The sequence below is a fragment of the Labeo rohita genome, chromosome 14 (genome assembly GCF_022985175.1).
Source record: "Labeo rohita strain BAU-BD-2019 chromosome 14, IGBB_LRoh.1.0, whole genome shotgun sequence".
Taxonomy (NCBI): domain Eukaryota; kingdom Metazoa; phylum Chordata; class Actinopteri; order Cypriniformes; family Cyprinidae; genus Labeo; species Labeo rohita.
Genome location: NC_066882.1, coordinates 16,181,555 through 16,201,575, shown reverse-complemented (window position 1 = coordinate 16,201,575; position 20,021 = coordinate 16,181,555). Strand labels below are relative to the sequence as shown.

At 41.9% G+C, this 20,021-nt stretch overlaps 1 protein-coding gene across 3 annotated transcripts in view; it reads right to left on the bottom strand.

The window, feature by feature from the left end:
• atp8a1 (ATPase phospholipid transporting 8A1) overlaps positions 1 to 20,021 on the bottom strand; it is a 177,402-nt gene that overhangs the window by 107,332 nt on the left and 50,049 nt on the right. For 2 of the 3 annotated variants that reach the window (XM_051127177.1, XM_051127178.1), the window contains exons 7-12: positions 19,858 to 19,931; positions 14,536 to 14,605; positions 14,309 to 14,436; positions 12,805 to 12,916; positions 12,560 to 12,725; positions 1,018 to 1,145 (exon numbers count right to left, since the gene is read on the bottom strand). In XM_051127177.1, coding sequence (XP_050983134.1) covers positions 1,018 to 1,145; positions 12,560 to 12,725; positions 12,805 to 12,916; positions 14,309 to 14,436; positions 14,536 to 14,605; positions 19,858 to 19,931 — 678 coding nt within the window. Of the gene's footprint in view, positions 1 to 1,017; positions 1,146 to 12,559; positions 12,726 to 12,804; positions 12,917 to 14,308; positions 14,437 to 14,535; positions 14,606 to 19,026; positions 19,101 to 19,857; positions 19,932 to 20,021 lie in introns of all 3 variants that reach the window. The other variant, XM_051127176.1, reaches the window with a different exon arrangement.

Sequence of the window (20,021 nt, the reverse complement as noted above, 5' to 3'; positions counted from 1 at the left end):
AACGCCTCTTTTGAGTGAAAGTAGAAACATGCTGTTTTGGTGCATGTCTCTTTGAATGCAAATGAGCTGCTGCTCCCTGCCCCCTCTTCCAGAATAGGGCTGTGCCTTTACAGCTCATACGTCAGATGCTCTGCTAAAAAAAAAAAACATCTGTTTGGTTTTGGTTATCATGTCTATTGCGCTGAAATCATGCGTTTTAAACCACATTAGTTTAAACTTCTGATATACGTTTTGAGCGCACACATCCGAAGCATGAGCACAGAAAGAAGTTGTAACTCAGCATGTAAGTACTAAACTAATTTCTCTTTCATGTCTTATTGTGCTTAAACTGTCAAATACACAGGTTTATGTTAAAACACGCACGAGTTCGAAAAGTTGGTTATGCCTGTGAAGGTAAACAGCTGGGAAAAAAATTGCATGTTTATATTAATTTATATGAAATTAATAAATCATCTCCTCTGAGGCTGGGACTCTAAATAGTGTTCTGTGCTCATCTGTGCAGCCAATGACAGAACATTTAGCATGCTTTGCTATGTGCAAATTAAGGGGTGGTAATATTATAATAAGATCCCCTTTCTGCATTACGGTGGTAGCAAAATCCGAGCGGCTCCTTTTTCACATGCTTGCAGCGAAGGGCAAACGGGTTGGTAGATGCACTGGGGACACAATTATAGCACTTAAACATGGAAAAAGTCAGATTTTCATGATATGTCACCTTTAAACAACTCTTCATACTCTGTCGATCAAAACATAGAATGAAACCTCCTCTCAAAAGTCTTTCCAATCGATGGGAATTCACAAAACTCCACTGCATCTAAAAGCAGTGTCTGTTTGCTGTAAGCGTCCTGCCCCAAATCCAATTTTGGCATCTTCAAATGGGTTATTTTGATAAAGCTCCACTTTCGTTTGGGCTGTGAAGTTTTCTGGGATTGGCCCTAGAGGTTTAGGCAGTCTGCATTTCAAAGACAGCAGATTCATCATACAGGCAGAGCTCCCGCAGCTCAGCCTCACACTTACCCAGTTGATGAAGAAAGCCTGAACGAACTTGATGACCTCCAGAGTCACCAGAAGACTGATGGGAATCAGGTTGTTGAAGAGGATGATGAAGGTGAGGAAGTTCAGGCCGAAGTTGGCCGCTCCACCATCTGGAAAAAGAAGAGCGAGGGGGAGGAAGAGGAGAGAGGTAGTAAGGCGACAGACAGTATTCTGAGCTATGAAAGGCAGGATGGGATGGGGTGGACTGGGGAGAAATGATGGAAGGACAATAATGCCACAAGCTCATTTGGTCTAATTTACAACGTTTCCACAATGCTCCACTAGCGCTGTGTGAGCATTGTGCAAACAATACACTCTAAAGCTATACAACTCTTCCACCCAATCTCTCCAGCAAGACTCTAACCTACAAATTTGCATTCAATTCTCCAATTAGGTCTCCATTAATTAGTAGCTAAACTGAGACTGGATTCTTTGACGTCACAACGGCAGCCTTGGCAATATGGGCAAGATTCAAAGCAACACATTATCCCACAATGCACTGGGGGTGGGTAAACATGATTTCCAATCTTAATCAAACACCGAATTTAACAGAGAGCAGCACAGAGAGAAAAAAAAGTGTAATCAATAAAAACAAGACCACAGACACAAGACAGCTCACACATAGTGTTAAAGTCAACATGAAACAACATTCAAAACCCATATTACTTTGTGACACATGTCTGTGTTTAAAAGAATATTTAAAGAGATCAAAAGTATTAAACAAACAAACAAACAAACAAACAAAAAACAATTCTAATTCAGATACATACAAACTGTATTTTACCCATAAAATACAATTTATGCCACTTGGTTAAAATTAAACGTTAATGATAAGACCAAGAACGTTTTTTTAAGCAAATGGGTTCTTTTTGTCTTCATGTTGACTTTAAGCATGAATAAAAAGCTTTACCTGGGGGGGTCCGCAGAATGCAATAATTCTCTTTCTGAGCAGTTAGGAGAGGGAGCGCTTTTCTCAAACAGAGTCATAGAAATAGAGAGGCTGGGCAATCATACAACTGCTATTGGAACTGACTCACGGAGAGAGGAAGAGGATTTGGCTAGTGGTGGGAAGGAAGACAATCAGTTTGGATGTTTCAATGTAAAGGAGGGAGACCAGTCTAAAAGATGTTCCCATCACATGGAGCTGAACAGAGAGATGTGACATTTAGAGATATTTCAATAATTTGGAATGTCTGAAACATGTCTGAAACTTGGTACAAGTAAAAAAGTACTCGATTAAAAAAAAAAAAACAAACAAAAAAAAAAAAAAAAAAAAAAGAGTCTCCATTCACAGTAAACGCTCTCAAACTCAATCTCTTTGTGTTTGTGTTTATTATAACGTTCATCTGGGAATGCAACATATGCCATTTCATCAGATTTGTAAAGTAAGGTAAACCATTTACCTACCATTTAATTTTTCCGAGTGCTGTCAAATCGATTAATCGCGACTAATCACATCCAGAATAAAAGTCTTTGAGCAGTTTGGAGATACTGGGGAAGGGGATGAATATGTTGCCATCAATTTATTAAATCACTGAACTTGTCTTTTTTACGTTTTTTTGTTTTGTTGTAAAGAAAAAATATATATAATTATTCTCTTTTTTAAACGATGCATTAATCAAAAGCTACATTAAATTCGTGCTGTCAAATCAATTAATTGCGATTAATCGCATCCAAAAATAAATGTTGCGTTTGCATAACAAACATGTGTGCTGTGTATATTTATATGTATTTATCACATGTATATATTTCAGAAATAAATATAATATACATCTATATTTACAATATAAATCATATATATGAATACATATATACACATGTAAATATGAAATATATACGTGTACGTTTGTGTATTTATATATACATATAAATATGCACAGCACACTCAAATACATTTTGTAAACCCAAGTTTTTATTTTGAATGCAATTAATCATGATTAATCGATTTGACAACACTAAAACATACGCAAACACAGAAGAATACATCATTATCGTTCTCAGTGTTAACTGTTCATCGCGATTTCAAAATAAAAGCTTAAACCCTCATTCTGAGTTTACACGTTTTGATGTCCACATATTTAAGAAATGACAGCGACTGCAGCATTTCTGTTGTATAGAAATGGGCAAATATTAAAGATCAAGTGGACATTTGAATTAAATGTTGTTCAGTCAATATTAAACATGGATTAGATTGCGCTTTAATTGTAAAAACAATCGTCAGGCCATTGGCGCCCTCTGCAGTCCTTTGTATCTAGTTTATAACACATTATGTATTTTCACAGTTTTGTTCAATAAAACCATGATTATGTGCTTTAGATACTTTATTTGAACCAATTATTATTGCCTCATTGCTATTATATATGTATTTAAAGTATTTTTTAAAGGCTATTGTTTGCTTAGGTCTATTTTTATTATCTCAAATAAATTATAATCATCCGATTACTCGATTAATTGCCAGAATAATCGTCCGATTACTTGATTACCAAAGTAATCATTACTGACAGCTCTACTGTCTCTTGTTTGTCCCCCAAAGAAGACCTTTCCTGTTTGAAGATTTTCGTCTGCATCGGAAACTACTAAATTCAAGCAAGAACTTATTTCGTGACTACTGAATAGTCTTGAAAGTAAAAAATAAATAAAACTTCACCCAACAAACATCAGGTTGGCATTAGGCAGACCACTTCTCTGCATTCGACAGGCTACAGTTAGACAAATGCATCTCTAATCGCTAACTTTCACCAGTGCACATGCTCACACGACATTCAGAAACATGCAGGAAGATGCAGCACCATCTCTCTAAGCTCCTGCAGGTCCAGTGACATCAGTGCAGCAAGGAGTTGCGCTGCGGGGTCAGCACTTCTCAAGACACCCGTCAGCATTTGTGCGGCACAAAACCTGCTACCTGTTATTTCATGGTCAGGAGTTCAACATGGGTGACTGTTGTTGCAGGTGGCGTGAATGCATAACAAATGACTGCTGCTCAAGTGCTCTGGAGGCCCATCTGCATAGAGCCACGTGTGTTGGTTTAGATATATACTGGGACAGAAGCCAGAGTAAAATATCACAGGGGTTCAAAGTCAAATGAATTATTTATAATGAATAATTACTCATCTGCCTGAAGTGTGCAACGCTCAGACTAATGAGTGGAAGGTGCGTATCCATCGCCCTCAGCGTAAGCCTGCTAACATAATATGGAAACCTTCAAGCATAGCTATTGCATTGTTTTTACCTCTGGGGATGAATTGTATTATGACATCCAGCAGCACAAAACGTACTCGGTTACTATCGTAACCTCGGTTCCCTGAGATACGGGAACGAGTACTGCGTCGTTAGACGCTATGGGAAAAAGTCCTTTTTCTCCTTGACTGAAGCCTTTTTCATAAACGCAGTGCAACTGCACGGCCATTGGATCGTGCAGAGAAACGAAACGAGCCAATGACTCGGCAGCGGTGCTGCACGAGCCTATGGCGAAGATGCCCGCCGAAGCCCGCCAGAAGGGGCGGGGTCAATGGCTATATAAGCGGCCGCTTCGCCATAGGGAATCAGGTTACTTCGACTGAAGCGACGATTATGTCGTGCAGCGACATGGTATGGCCCGTAACGCAGTACTCGTTCCCGTATCTCAGGGAACCGAGGTTACGATAGTAACCGAGCACGTTCCCTTTCGATACTACACTCGTACTGCGTCGTTAGACGCTATGGGAACCGGTCCATAAACGCCATGCCATGGAGAGAACGACCGAACCCGTACTTAGACCCAACGGCCCTAGTGACGAGTAGAACAAGGTCTGGTCGAGAATCGCTCTCCTGTGATTACTCATGCAGAAAGGATTCCCGCCTGTAGGGCGGGGATGTCTAGGCTGTAGAACCTAGTAAATGTGGACGGCGAGGCCCAGCCGGCCGCCGCACAGATTTCTGCCATGGATACACCACTAGACCACGCCCAGGAAGAGGCCACGCCTCTTGTTGAGTGGGCACGCACTCCGACGGGGCATTCTAGACCCAAGGAGGAATAGGCTAGGGAGATAGCATCAACTATCCATCTAGAAAGTCTCTGCTTTGTGACCGGTTGTCCCTTATTGCGGCCACCAAAGCATACAAAGAGCTGATCCGATTTCCTAAAGGGGGCGGATCGCTCGACATACATTCTCAATGCCCTAACAGGACAGAGCAGACTCAACTCTTGATCACCTTCCGAAGAGGGAAGAGCAGAGAGCGTTACCACTTGTGCCCTAAACGGGGTGGAGGGCACCTTAGGCACGTAACCATGCCTTGGTTTCAGGATGACCTTAGAGTCGCCTGGTCCAAACTCAAGGCAGGAGGGGCTTATAGAGAGCGCTTGCAGATCTCCTATACGTTTGACTGACACTAAGGCTAGCAGCAAGGCGGACTTAAGTGTCAGGGTCTTAAGGTCTGCATCCGACAACGGTTCGAAGGGGGAACTCTTTAGCGCCCTCAGAACCGTGGATAGGTCCCAAGTAGGGATAGTGTGGGGGCGGGAAGGATTCATCCTTCTAGACCCCTTCAGAAAACGAATAACCAGGTTGTTCCTGCCAATCGACTGGCCTGCTATTGGGGCATGAGAGGCCGCTATAGCAGCCACATAGACCTTGAGTGTGGAAGGGGAACGACCCTTATCCAACAGCTCTTGGAGAAAAGACAGTATCACAGATATGTCACAAGAAACCGGATTTTTCCACGGGTGGAACACCAGGTGGAAAAAACGGACCACTTAAAAGCGTAGAGGCGCCTAGTAGACGGAGCTCTAGCTTGAGAGATTGTGTTCAAAACTCCTTCCGAGAGGTTCTCAGGTTCCCGTTCAAACACCACAGGTGTAAGGCCCATAGATTGGGCTGGGGATGCCAAATGGCCCCGTTCGCCTGAGAGAGAAGGTCTCGTCTCAAGGGGATCGGCCAAGGGGCTGCGCAAAGCAGCTGACATAGCTCCGGGAACCATGGCTGAGTCCTCCAAAGCGGGGCCACCAGGAGGAGCTTGTGACGTTGTTCCCTGACTCGTTTGAGTATTTGAGGAATCAAAGACGTCGGGGGAAAAGCATACAGGAGGAGGTTGGGCCAATCGTGGGCCAACGCATCTCTCTCTTTCGAAAAATATATTGGGCAATGAGAGTTGTCTTTTGAGGCGAAGAGGTCGACCTCTGCCTTGCCAAAGACCTCCCAAATTTTCTGAACCGTCTGCGGGTGAAGCATCCACTCTCCCGAGGGGACATTGCTTCGTGATAGCATATCCGCGCCCTGGTTCAGTTTGCCCGGCACGTGAACCGCTCTCAATGAAGCCAGGTTGCACTGAGCCCATTCCAGAAGATCCTTCACCAGAGTGAAGAGGAGTCTGGAGGAGAGACCCCCCTGGCGATTTATGTAAGACACCACAGTCATGCTGTCCGAGCGGACCAGTACGTGGTGTCCCTTCAGATCTGGCAGGAAGGCGCAGAGGGCGTGACATACTGCCAGCATTTCCAAGCAGTTGATGTGAAATCCCTCCTCTGCCTTTGACCATAGGCCGAAGGCTGGGCTGCCATCGCACAACGCCCCCCAACCCCTGTTGGAGGCATCCGTTGTGACTACCTTCCTTCTGCAGACCGAACCCAAGGGCACGCCCCTTTGTACCATTGCAGGTCCTTCCAGGGGGCCAGGGCTTTCACACAAGCTCGGTCCACATTGACATGCAGACGGCCGTGACGCCATGCATGAGGCGGAACTCATGGTTTCAACCAACGCTGAAGGGGTCACATACGTAGTAAGCCCAATTCCAGCACTGGGGATGCCGAGGCCATAAGACCTAGCATTCTCTGAAACCGCTTGAGGGGGAAGCGGGCTCCGGCCCTGAACGAACCCGCTAATTGTTGTATTAACAGAGCTCGCTCTGGCACAACCATAGCCCTCAGCTGAGTTGAATCGAAAATTGCTCCCAGAAACGATATTTTCCGGCTGGGGTGCAACATACTCTTGGGCAAATTGACCTTGAGTCCTAGGCACTCTAAGTGGCTGAGGAGAAGGGTCCTGTGAGACAACAGTTCTTCCTCCGACTGGGCCAGAACGAGCCAGTCTTCGAGGTAGTTGAGGATGCGGATTCCCCTCTGTCTCAGGGGGGCGAGAGCCGCGTCCATGCACTTCGTAAACGTGCGGGGAGCCAGGGACAAGCCGAAGGGCAGGACCGTGTATTGATAAGCCACTCCCTCGAAGGCGAATCTCAAGAATCGCCTGTGATGGGGGGCTATCTGGATGTGAAAGTATGCGTCTTTCAGATCCAGCGAGAGAAACCAGTCCCCTGAGCGAACGTGCAAGAGGATCTGCTTCAGAGTTAACATCTTGAACGGCCGTCTCATGAGGGCCTGATTCAAGCGTCTTAAATCGAGAATGGGTCGAAGAGTCCCATCCTTCTTGGGGACGAGGAAGTAGCGGCTGTAAAACCCCGAGTCGCTCTGGGCTGGATGGACCACTTCTATGGCGCCCTTTTCCAGCAATATCATCACCTCTGAGCGCAGGACGTGAGCGTCCCTGCTCATCACCACGGTGGGGACCACGCCGCTGAAACGCGGGGGCCTTCGAGCGAACTGGAGTGAGTAGCCTCTTTTTACTATCCCCAATACCCAGTCTGACACTCCGGGGATGGCCTGCCAGGCCTCTGCCCGAGTGGCCAAGGGTATAATTGGTTCGGGCGGTTGGCCATCGCAATGGCACGAGACACCCTTTATGATTGGAAGAGGAAATTTGCTCTCTTTTTGAGGATGTTTGTGTTTTATTTTGTTCGCTGTCACAGCGACTGTTTGTATGGGCGCAAGACACATGGACCCAGTATTCACAACAGCTTTTACACAAAACACACCGCCCTCGGCACCCGGCATTGAGCGAGGTGCTTGGAGGTTCAGCAGAGGCCTCTTGGGGGGTGGTCCGGCCAGCGCGAGACTTTGCCCCCTCCTCTTCCTTTCGCCTGGATTAGGACGACGACGGAGGCGCCGGATCCAACGCCAGCTTAGGACGCGGTCCCTGACGCTTGGGGAAGGGGTAACGTCTAGCAGAGCGAGAGCGCAGTCTTGGCTCGGCCTTGGCTGGCTGGGCTGCGGCAGCAGCGGCAGAAGGGGTCGTAGACGCGGGTTTCACCGGCTGCTGGGGCGGTGCAGACTTGGGGCGCCCGGAAGCAGCTGTGGAACTCGAGCGTTTTGGCAGAAAGTGTCGCATAGCCTGGGACGACTTTTGTGCCGCAGAGAAACGCTCAGCGAATCCCTCCACGGACGGCCCAAACAGACCTGTGGGGAGATCGGGGCATCCAGAAAGGGAACCTTATCCGCATCCTTGATCTCCGTTAACGTGAGCCAAAGGTGGCGCTCGGGCACGACCAAGCTGGCCATGGATCTGCCAATCGCCTGGGCTGTGGCTTTTGTAGCGCGCAGAGCCAGGTCCGTGGCGCTTCGCAACTCTGTCAAAGTGGCAGGGTCCAAGGCAGACTTGTCTGATTGGGCGAGAAGCTTGGCCTGGAACACCTGGAGAATTGCCATCGAGTGCAAAGCTGAAGCAGCTTGTCCGGCCGACGTGTAGGCGCGTACGGCGAGAGCCGAAGTCGTCCTACACGGCTTAGACGGGTGGGAAGCCTTGGTTTTCCATCCGATGGCAGTGGGCGGGCAAAGGTGGGCGGCCACTGACTCATCCAGGGGAGGCAGCTTCTCGTAACCCTTGTCTTCGGCGCCGTCGACAGACGTGAGGGCGGAGGAAGACGAGGCACGCAGGCGCGCTGAGTAGGGGGCGCGCCAGGATCTGGTGAGTTCCTCGTGGACCTCAGGGAGGAACGGAGAGGCCCGCTGGCGAGGGCCTGACGGCGCCCCGGCAGGAACCACTCGTCGAGGAGGCTGCGTGGGGGCTCCTCCGGAGGAGACCACTCCAATCCCAGCTCGTCCACAGCTCTGGTCAGAACGCGGAAGAGCTCGGCGTCCATGCCAGTCTTGGACCTGGGATCGCTGGTGTCGGCGGATGGCAGGGGGGCGGGGTCATTGATCGAGCCCGACAGCTCCTCAGCATCCGAAGCAGCCAGTGACATGCTGTCCAGCATGTCATCTTCACTCCCGCCGAAGGAGACCATGTCGCTCGCAGCCGCAGAGGGACACAGACCCGGGCGGGTGAAGAGCACAGGGGAACCCTCTCTTTGTGGAGAAGGCGAGGCACGCGGGGGGCTGAGCCGACGTGAGCTCACCTAACTCCGAGCGCTGAGATCCTCTACCCCGCTGTTTCTTCTTCACAGGCTCCTGTGAAGAAGGAAACGGGAGGGCGCGAGGGGGGAGTCGCGTTCTGAAAAGAACGCTATCCGTGAGCGCAGAGAGGAGAGACTCATATCCCCGCAATGGGGACAATCCGTCTCTTCGAGTGCTGCCTCCGCATGGGGAAGCCCCAAGCAGGAGACGCACTCACCGTGATTGTCGGCAGCATGCAAGGGGGCTTGCATGCACGACAAAAACGGCGCGGCATTTGAAACAACGCCTTATTTGCTCTTTTAGCGCGAGAAAATCGCCGGATGGCGGCAGGGGAGGATGCGTTGCAGCCGGCGTCAGCGGGCGGCGAGTCAGCTGCAGAATCACTCCGCTTGCAGGTGCTTGTCACGGCGAGTAGGCTTCGTTCTCGTAAGCGAAGAATCGTCGCTGAAGGAGAAGAAATCTGATTCCCTATGGCGAAGCGGCCGCTTATATAGCCATTGACCCCGCCCCTTCTGGCGGGCTTCGGCGGGCATCTTCGCCATAGGCTCGTGCAGCACCGCTGCCGAGTCATTGGCTCGTTTCGTTTCTCTGCACGATCCAACGGCCGTGCAGTTGCACTGCGTTTATGAAAAAGGCTTCAGTCAAGGAGAAAAAGGACTTTTTCCCATAGCGTCTAACGACGCAGTACGAGTGTAGTATCGAAAGGGAACCAAACAGATCCAATCATGCCCAAGAGGTCAAGAGCTGGCTGGTTAATGTGACCCAGTTAGCTTGCAGATGTCATAACTACAACATCTGGCTGCACAAAGCATTTTTCTCCATTGACACCCATTCAGAAGAAGTCTGTATTCTGACTAATTTAAGTTTTTTTAAATTTTGTACTTGTGCAACTGCCACTGAATTTAATAAATGGTAAGCAGATACACCACCATTCCAAAATCTCAGGTCAGTAAGAATTTTTTTAGCGATTATGGTATTTTTTGATGTTTTTGAAAGAAGTGTCTTATGCTCATCAAGACTGTATTTATTTGGTCCAAAAATAAAATAAAATAAAATAAAAATTAAATTAAGTGAAATAAAATAAAATGAAACGAAATATAAAATTAAATTAAATTGAATTAAGTGAAATAAAATGAAAAGAAAAGATGATATTAAAAGATAAATTGAAATAAAATTAAGTGAAAAAATAAAATGAAATAAAATGAAACAAAATAAAATGAAATACAATGAAATTAAAATAAACTCAAATGAAATAAAATTAAATAAAAAAAACAATACAATGAAAAAATTAAGTGAAATAAAAAAACAAAATAATACAAAAGAAATAACATGAAACAAAATGAAATGAAGTCAAAAAAATTAAGTTAAATAAAATTAAATAAAATGAAAAAATAAAATAGAATAAAATACAATTAATAAAATACAATTAAACAACAAAATAAAATGAAGTGAAGTAAAAAAAAAAAAAAGTAATATTGTGTCACATTATTAATGTAAAATAACTGTTTCCATTTTAATATTTTAACATTTTTTCTGTGCCTGTGATTAAAGAAAAAAACTGTATATTTTTATGGAGACATGATACATTTTTTCAGTATTCTTTTAGAAAGTCTTTTTACTTGCGTTCAATGCAATGCATCATTTCTAAATACAAGTATTCATTTATTAACAAAAAAAAAAAAAAAGAAAAACGTTTAAATGGTAGTGTAGCCACCTCCAGGTATTATGAACCCTAATCATCTTATTATGAATCCTTGAAACTAATTATACTGTATGGTTATACCGCTGACTGAAAAGCATAACGTCTCCTTGCTTTATAAAGTAAATATGATCTCCAAAAACATAGAAACGACCAATCAATGCCACCTCTCCCCTTACAGCTCCACTAGGAGGGCAAACAACAAACATAAAAGACAGAGTCTCCCTCCTTTAGAGGAATAATCAATTTCATGATGGATACCTGCTTTATGACCTCACTGTTCCCTCACATGGCACTCATTGTTATTTCTTCTCCAAATGACAGCGCTGGATGTGAATGACTACAGATGGAACCCAGCATTCACGGCGGTGCATCTCAGCGTTTGACGACATTTTCGATGAACTCTCAGAGCATACCAAGAAGGGAACCGTGTAGGCCATAAAACAAGCTGCGATCGATTTGGACACAAACAGCCCCTCCTATTTAAATCAAGAGTAATGATGGTGGTGACACGTTAATCAATTTGCAAATGCCTCCCGTCGCCAATTTAACAGATTTCCGCCTCTCGTCGGTGCACAATATTGTTTATTTTTCTCTTTTTCAATTACCTGCAATGCTCAAGGCACGCAACAGATGCATTCTCATCGCTGCTCATTAAAAATTTAAAGCAGTGTTGTATTTCTTAATATCGTACTTTTACTATCCAAACATTAAGCCTATTAGCATGGATTTGCTCATCTTCTCCAGAGCTGGGCCTTTTCTGCCTCGTCTGTTAGCACCGGTATAACAAACACAGCTGAATGAGGAGGAAGAGGAGGTGGGTAAGCGAAAAAGGGGGGCATTTAGAAAATGTCACGGTTTGACCTCCAGGGTCTTCTGCTTCTGCACGGGAACACGTTTCAAACTCTTGCTCTGACAGCGCCCGTGGGTAACTCGCTCCTCTCCACGTGTGTTTCTTTGGGTCCGAGGCTTACTGTCGCGGCGCGTTTGTTAGGCACGAGCGACGCGGCCAAAGCCGGAGCTTGCGAAGTGTTTAACGTGTCACCAAAATAAAGAAAGGGAAGGCACGTTTTTGACATCAGGCATTAAGAGGGTCTACACAGTGTAGAGCTGGAAGGGAAAAACCTATCATTGGGTTCCCGGTGTGTGTGCGGTCCTCTGCAATTACCCTCTCAAAGTAGGGCAACCATATAAGTGGCTTCGGTAGCTTAGCAAAAGCTGAGCTTCAGTTAGGGGTTAGTAAGGAGGGGTCATTCACAGATGGCCAAGGGTTTTAAATGGTTGTTACCTGGAGCTGTTAAGAAAATGACAACAACAAAGAAACAAAAAACACAAACCAAACAGAATGTTAGAAAGGAAGCTGATAACAAAACGAACGAAAAAAAGAAGTACAGCAGCGTTTGTGATATTCAACCATTTATACATCCATGTGTCTATGCATATTAGAACTAAAAGGGAAAAGTTTTCCTTTCCCTTTTTATTGACAAATATTCACATATGCAATGCATATTTGTTTACATAGAGGGAAGACGAAAATTACTGACGATAAAAAAAAAAAAATGAAAGCACACATAGACGCGCAAGCGGTCTAGCATGACACAAAGAAAGGTTGATCTGGTTCTTACAGTTGAGGTCCATGTACCAGGCGTCATTGCCGTACTGGTACTTCCAGATGGTTTGGCCGAAGGAGCAGACTAATGAAATGGCCAGGAGACAGCCGAAAAGCACAAGGATCTGAAAGTTGGTGATGCGCTCCACATTGGAAAGCTTCAGAGGTGGAGACGTGGAGTTCTGGAAACAAAACATTACGTTTTCTCAGAGTAAAGCTAATTTCGGATACGACTCAAGTGGATTGAAGCAGACAAATTACCTGCATGAGTTTGGTGTCGTGTCCTGTGTAGACCACGATACCATGGATCCACTGTGTGTTCCTGAGTTGTGCTCCTCTCAGCAAGATCTGATCAGGGCCAAGTGGTACAGTGCTAAACAGAGCAAACATAAAAATTTTAATGAATAAAGCATTTAAATAATACAGTTGAGGTCAAAAGTTTACATACATCGTGCAGAATCTACAAAATGTTAATCATACCAAATGCATGTTATTTTTTTATTTACTACTGACCTGAATAAGATTTTTCACATAAAAGAGAAATTTATAAAAACGACCCTGTTCAAAAGTTTACTGACTGTTTAATGTATGATTTTGAGATTCATCTTTTCACACTGAGGACAACTGAGGGACTCGTATGCAACTATTACAGAAGGTTCAAACACTCACTGATGCTTCAGAAGGAAAAACCATGCATTAACCATCCCAGGGGGTGAAAACTTTTGGAATTTGAAGATCAGGGTAAATTTAACTTATTTTGTCTTCTGGGAAATATGTAAGTATTTTCTGTAGCTTCTAAAGGGCAGTACTAACTGAAAAAAAAAAAAAAAAAAAAAAAAAAAAAGATATTTATGCAAAATAAGAAAAATGTATTTATTCATGCTATTCAAAAGTTTTCACCCCCTGCTCTTAATGCATTGTTTTTCCTTCTGGAGCATCAGTGAGCATTTGAAGCTTCTGTAATAGTTGCATATGAGTCCCTCAGTTTACCTCAGTGTGAAAAGATGGATCTCAAAATCATACAGTCGTTGCTGGAAAGGGTTCAAATACACAAAAATGCTGAAAAACCAAAGAATTTGCGGGACCTGAAGGATTTTTCTGAAGAGCAGTGGGCAGTTTAACTGTTCGGGACAAACAAAGGACTCATGAACAACTATCACTAAAAAAAAAAAAAAAACAGCTTTGTATTCAGGTAAAACAGTTTTAAGAATCAAGTGTATGTAAACTTTTGAACAGGGTCATTTTTATAAATTCAGCTATTATTTTCTATATGTAAACATCTTTAATGAGAAGTATCTTATTTGGGTCAGTACTATATAAAAACATAACTAAAAAAAAATAACATGCATTTTGTATGATACATCTTATTTTGGTAAAATAATTAACATTCTGCAGATTCTGCAAGGTGTATGTAAACTTTTGACTTCAACTGTAAATCCCACAAATAAAAATAAAGCATAACAGCAGGAGAATTTAGGAGCAGGAGATATAATGAACACACAACAAATTTTATATTTCATACAGTATGGATTTGTTCCTTTCCAAACATCAATATGCTATTAAACCTGCCTTAAAGTATCAGTGAGTCATTTCCATTCTTCAGCTTCAATCGAATCCTTCCTGCTGAAATTAACTTGTCTCACGCTCATCAGTATTTCAGACTAATGAAATACAACGCTGAAGTCAGCCTGAAGTCATTGCTTCTGCTTTTTTGCACCTTTACATTTTATCACTCACAGTCCCCCCCCTGCTGATATTCTCATACCTATGTCCATCCAGTCGAATATTGCCCACAAACTCATACAGGTGTCTGTTGGGACTCTCACACTCCATCCGTCCAGAGAGACGCATTAGACTGTCAATATCCTTGATGTCCGTAGTGATCTGCAAACCCTGAGTATAACAAAAAAACACCAGTTAATTAAACTCACTGAGTATTAAATTGAGAGTTATGATATGGGAGAGAAAAAAAAAAAAAAAAGCAAAAATCACCTGTCTGATCTTGAGATTTGTTTCTCCATCTAGATTTGAAGTCTCAATGTAGCACATTCCTTGAGGTTCACTATAATAAACAGCACCATTATGAAAAAAATATGTTTTAATACATCATGAAGATATGTGGCTCCACTAGTAGAAAACTTTACAGTTTACTGAAATCTATAAGAAATACATCAATATTAACTTACACTGTTCAAAAGTTTAGGGTCAGTAAGTTTTTTTTGCAAGGATGTATTATATTGGTCAAAAGTGACACTAAAGAAATAAAAGCTATTCTTTTGAGCTTTCTATTCGACGAAGAATGAAAAAATATCAAGGTTTCCACAAAATTATCAAGCAGCACAACTGTTTTCAACTTTGATAAATGTTTTTTTGAGCAGCAAATTAGAATGATTTCTGAAAGATCATGTGACAATAAAGACTACAGTAATGCCTGCTGAAAATTCAGCTTTGCCATCACAGGCATAAATTTAATTTTGAAATATATACTGAAATATATATTTAAAAAATAATTTAATTTAAATCGATTTGGACTATATTTTTGATCAGCCTTGGAGAGCACAAGGGACGTCTTTCAAAAAGAAGTCAAAAAAAAAAAAAAAAAAAAAAAAGAAACTACCGACCCCAAATTTTGATCTTAAAAGAAATTAGCACAGCCTAGCTACTTTAATAAAATATCCAAAATATCACAAACAACTAAAAGGCATTGGTCAAAAGCATGTAACTATTTCAAGTTTAATATATAATCAATAATAACTAAAGAAAGTTTGTTTACAATCAAATCAAAACCACACAGCTAAATGAAGCCCCATAATCAAAGATGCCTTGTTTTTCAGAGCTGGTACAATTATTTATTTATTTCAGTAAGGAAAGTCCAATGGGTAGCATATTTTACCCAAACTGCAAAAGGCTTTTTAGTACTTGGACTAAAAATGAAAACATATTGCTCTAATGGGACTCCCTTAAATCCTTCATCTTGTACTCAGCCATTAGAAAACTTTCACTCGACGCATCTTTGTTTATGGCCATGCATTCTGCTGTTTTTATTTTTAGTGACATCCTCCACATGCAACAAAGGAAAGATGCAGCACACCAGACAAATGAACATTCAGTGTTAATACTGAGAAGAGCAAAAGCAGGATAGCAAGTACACAGGCCAAAGCTGTTACACGTCTCTCCTTTAATAAATGATAGCAGACTTGCACAAAAAGACGGTCCTCATACTTAAAAAGTGAGAAATCAAAAAAAGTATGTTATCAGAAAACTACGCTCTGCTTTGTAGACCACATTAAACAAAAATGGATGTCAATACTCTAAAACATCATGTTTATCTTGAAGTGAAGATTCAGTATACAAACAATGTGATTTACTATAAAGGTTCATCACAATACGGTACATTGTGGTGATGTGACCGCATGCAGAGTGTCACATCAGAGTCTGAGCTCCTGCTGAAGCCATGCATTGTGCCAACAGCTGTGACATTTACAGTCACTCAATAGGCCTTTTCTCCAGCTGTGTTAGAGAAGCGCTTTGTTTTTCCTGCGTGCACATGCTGAAGCATCTTCGGCACAAAGCAGAGGTCTGTAATACACGTCTCTACGGCTATGGAAACGGCTTTATCACTATTTTCTGCTGGGAGTTAAACAGAATTGTCCTCTGAGAAATTTGTCTCCAGTCAGCCCATTTTTGTTGTTTGAATTTAAGAATCTCACGACAAAAGAGTCATCCAACAATGATGCATGGGAGGTATCTGCATTTACAGAGTTGTGATATATAAATAGTCCCTTTCATTATAGAATTATTAGACACATAATGTGGCTGAGCAGAATATTAAATATAAAAGCTATATTTAGGATCATTTTGCTGGTAATATAAAATAAAACACCACTGTAAATAAAACAATTTTAATGCACTTTTTACTTAGACATTAAGTTACTGGAAAATTAATTTTCTCTCGCTATTTGAGCCTTTATAATTTATAATACGTTTTAACTGCATCACTGATTTAAAGGGATAGTTCACCCAAAAACAAAAACGAGTCATTACTCACCCTCATTTCTGTCCAAACTTGTAAGACCTTTGTTCATCTTCAAAACACAAATCGAGATATTTTTAATGAAATCCGAAAGCTTTCTGACCCTGCATAACTTAATCACCACGTTCAATGTCCAAAAATTTAGTAAGGACTTCGATAAAATAGTCCATGTCATATCAATAATACAACTTTAATTTTATGATGCTACTTTTTGTGTGACTTTAATGATTTTATTCAGCATTTTCTTCTCTTCCATTTCAGTCTCTGTCGCGTTATGAGAGTACCATGACACGGAAATATCTTAATTTGTGTCTCGAAGATGAACGAAGGTCTCGCAGCTTTGGAAGGACATGAAAATGAGTAATTAAAGACAGAATTTTCATTTTTGGGTGAACTATCCACTTTAAACTTCAATAGCAAAAAAAGTATAAGAATTGGTAAATTACGATTAATTTCAAAAGCTTAATTTTTCTTGCATTGAAATATTTTAGTAATTACATATGTAGGTAATTGTAGCCAATATATTTATACTATACTAGTGCATTCCCAAAATATGCTAAATTTTGCTTAAAAAATACACCTACAGTTGCAATCAAAATTATTCAACCCCCTTGATCTGCAAGACATTCTGCTGCAGAGAACAAAATTTTATTTTGTTAAAACAACAGAACTTTCTGCAGTTTTGTCTAAATAGAACGAAGGTATCAGTACACTTTTGAAGTAAGTTTATTAATACACATTTGAATAATTCTGAGAACGTAAGTTGATGAATAATGGAAAAAATCAAATTGACTAAACATTTGTGTTCAAAATTATTCAACCCCCAAAAGTCAAATTTAGCGCAGACTCTTTTTTTTCTTTAAAACCACCAATAAACGCTGGACGTGCTTAGAAGCTTCCGTCACCTCTCTACTGCAATCTTGGCCCATTCATTGTCTGAAAAAGCTTTCAGATCTCTGATTATCTTTGGTTTTCACTTAGCCACTGTTTACTTTAAATTCAACCAAATATTTTCATTGAGAATTAAATCTGGTGACTTACAGACCACTCAAGAACATTCTTTGACTGATCCCTGAACCAAGCATAAGTAGATTTGGAGGTTAAGTTTTGGGATGACTGTCCTGCAGGAAACTCAGCTTCATAAGCTTCAGTCTTTGCAAAGGCATCACAATTCTTGCCAAAATGGCCTGATACTTCAAAAAAATCCATGAAATCATTCATACTGTCATGATTTCCACTTTCTGCTACAGTAAAACAACCCCATAACAGGACTGATCCACCTGTGTTTGACTATGTAGATGGTGTTCTTCTGCTTGTAAACGCTGCCTTTTTTTGCACCAGACATACCGGTGATCCATAGGTCCAAAAGGTTCCAGTTTGGTCACATCACTCCATAAAACGTTCTTCCAGAACTCCACAGGTCTATTCAAATGACTTTTACCATCTTGAAGTCAGCCTTTTTGTTCTTCTTGGTCAAGAGTGGCATTCGGCATGATACCTGAACATGAAGGCCATACATTTCTTGTGTTCTTCATATACACTGAAATGTTTCCTCCTTTCATCGGGTCATCTTGCATATCTTTGGCTGTATATTGCAGGTTTTTCACATTTCATAAGTGTGCTTTTTTTTCAATACCCTCAAAGGTTTTCTGTTACAACACATTTTAAACTAAGGAATACGGCTGCCAGCTGTGTCTCTAGCAGCTTTTAATGTCTTGGAAATCATGTAGCCTTAGACTTTCTAATATAATAAAACTATTTCTTCTCTATAACTTCTGTGAGAGCTCTGTTGACTTTGTCATATTTGCTACTCAACTTCAGCACATACATGGGCTAAAATGTATGCATGTGTAACACCCCAAGCTAATTCTGTTTTTGATAGAATTTCTAAAGACTTAATTGTGTTTTAAGACAATTTAGTTTCCTATCATAAAAATAAGTGACTTTAAAACAGCAATGCAGAACAGGGGTTGAATAATTATGACATAGCTGTGTTTTTAAATCCTATAACTCAAAAACATAACCACTTTACATGATCACTTTTAATATGCCAGTAAACTGATGTAGATGCATTTTCTATAAAGTCCTGGATCTTCAGAAAAGCTTGTATTTATAAAGTACTGCTGTCTCTGAGGGGTTGAATAATTTTGACTGCAACTGTGTATATGTTATAATCTACCATTAATGCTATAATAATTTTAATTTTTGAATACATGCAAAAAACCTGATATATCACCCAGCAATACCCAATATCAATCGGATCATAGCTTAAAAAAATGGCATAACCAAGAACAGCAATAAAAGCTGATAACACAGAAAGCACCAGGCCAAAACATTAAGGAAAAAAAAAAAAATGGAGAGAGCGAAATTAAGGTAACAGATTCTCTCCACCTGTGCACCCCCTGCCCCCTTCCCACCCAGCCCGCATGCAAACCGGAGCTGTTCCTGACCTGGACGACAGAATGATGAGGTCGGCTGGGAGGTGATCTCCATTGGCTGCTCGGACTACCTCCCCTACCGACACCTTAATTTACCCAGCAGCCCCGGCGCAAGGGGAATGACGCGAGTGAAGTCGGGAGAAGGTTGTTCGTCACATGAGGTGGGAGGGGAGGGTGAAAGGTGGACATGAGAGGAGGGAAAGGACATAAGATGGGCAGAGGAGGAAGAGCACACACAACAAGACAAGGGAAGAGAGACACAAACACAAACACAAACGTTTAATCTTCACAGAGGAAAAAAACACAATGTGCACTGCTCAAAACCCAACCAAGCCAGTCTAAACCACCAATAAAGTGGGAGAAAACCATAATACTGTTATCTGTGACTGATATAAATATTTAAAATTTGGGACAACTTAAGGCCTGGCTAGCAAATGGATTTTGACAGTGAAGAGGACAATGCTGAACACAACTTCATCAGGTCAGTATTAATTAATAAGCAAACATCCGCTAAAGGAAGTGTTGATTTTGACTTTTCACTCATTTAATTAAAGAGCAACTCACCTAAAAATGAAAAGTCTGCCATTTATTCACCTGTAACTTTTGGGGCAAGTAAACAGTGGCAGAATTTTCAATTTTGGATGAATTTGAAACTTAACTCTTCATCCTTTGTGGATTACAAATGATGTTTATTTTATTATAACCACCAACTGATGCCATTTGTAATTTCAGTGCCCTTCCCAGGGTTATTTGTTATTAGCCAGTTAATCATCACTTCCTTTGGGTGTGAGACAGGGGCATAAGGATGGACAAGTTCCTTTCTGATGGCGTAGACTCGTCTACCTGGACGACAGCAGTATAGCATCTGCTGGTACGAAATCTTTGCCATTAACTTTAACTATGTCTCCAACCACAACCTGTAAAAACACAAACTAGTTATCAATTCATAAACTTTATAGCAGCCACTTGCGAGAGTGGAGAAATAACACATGACTAAAGCCAACACT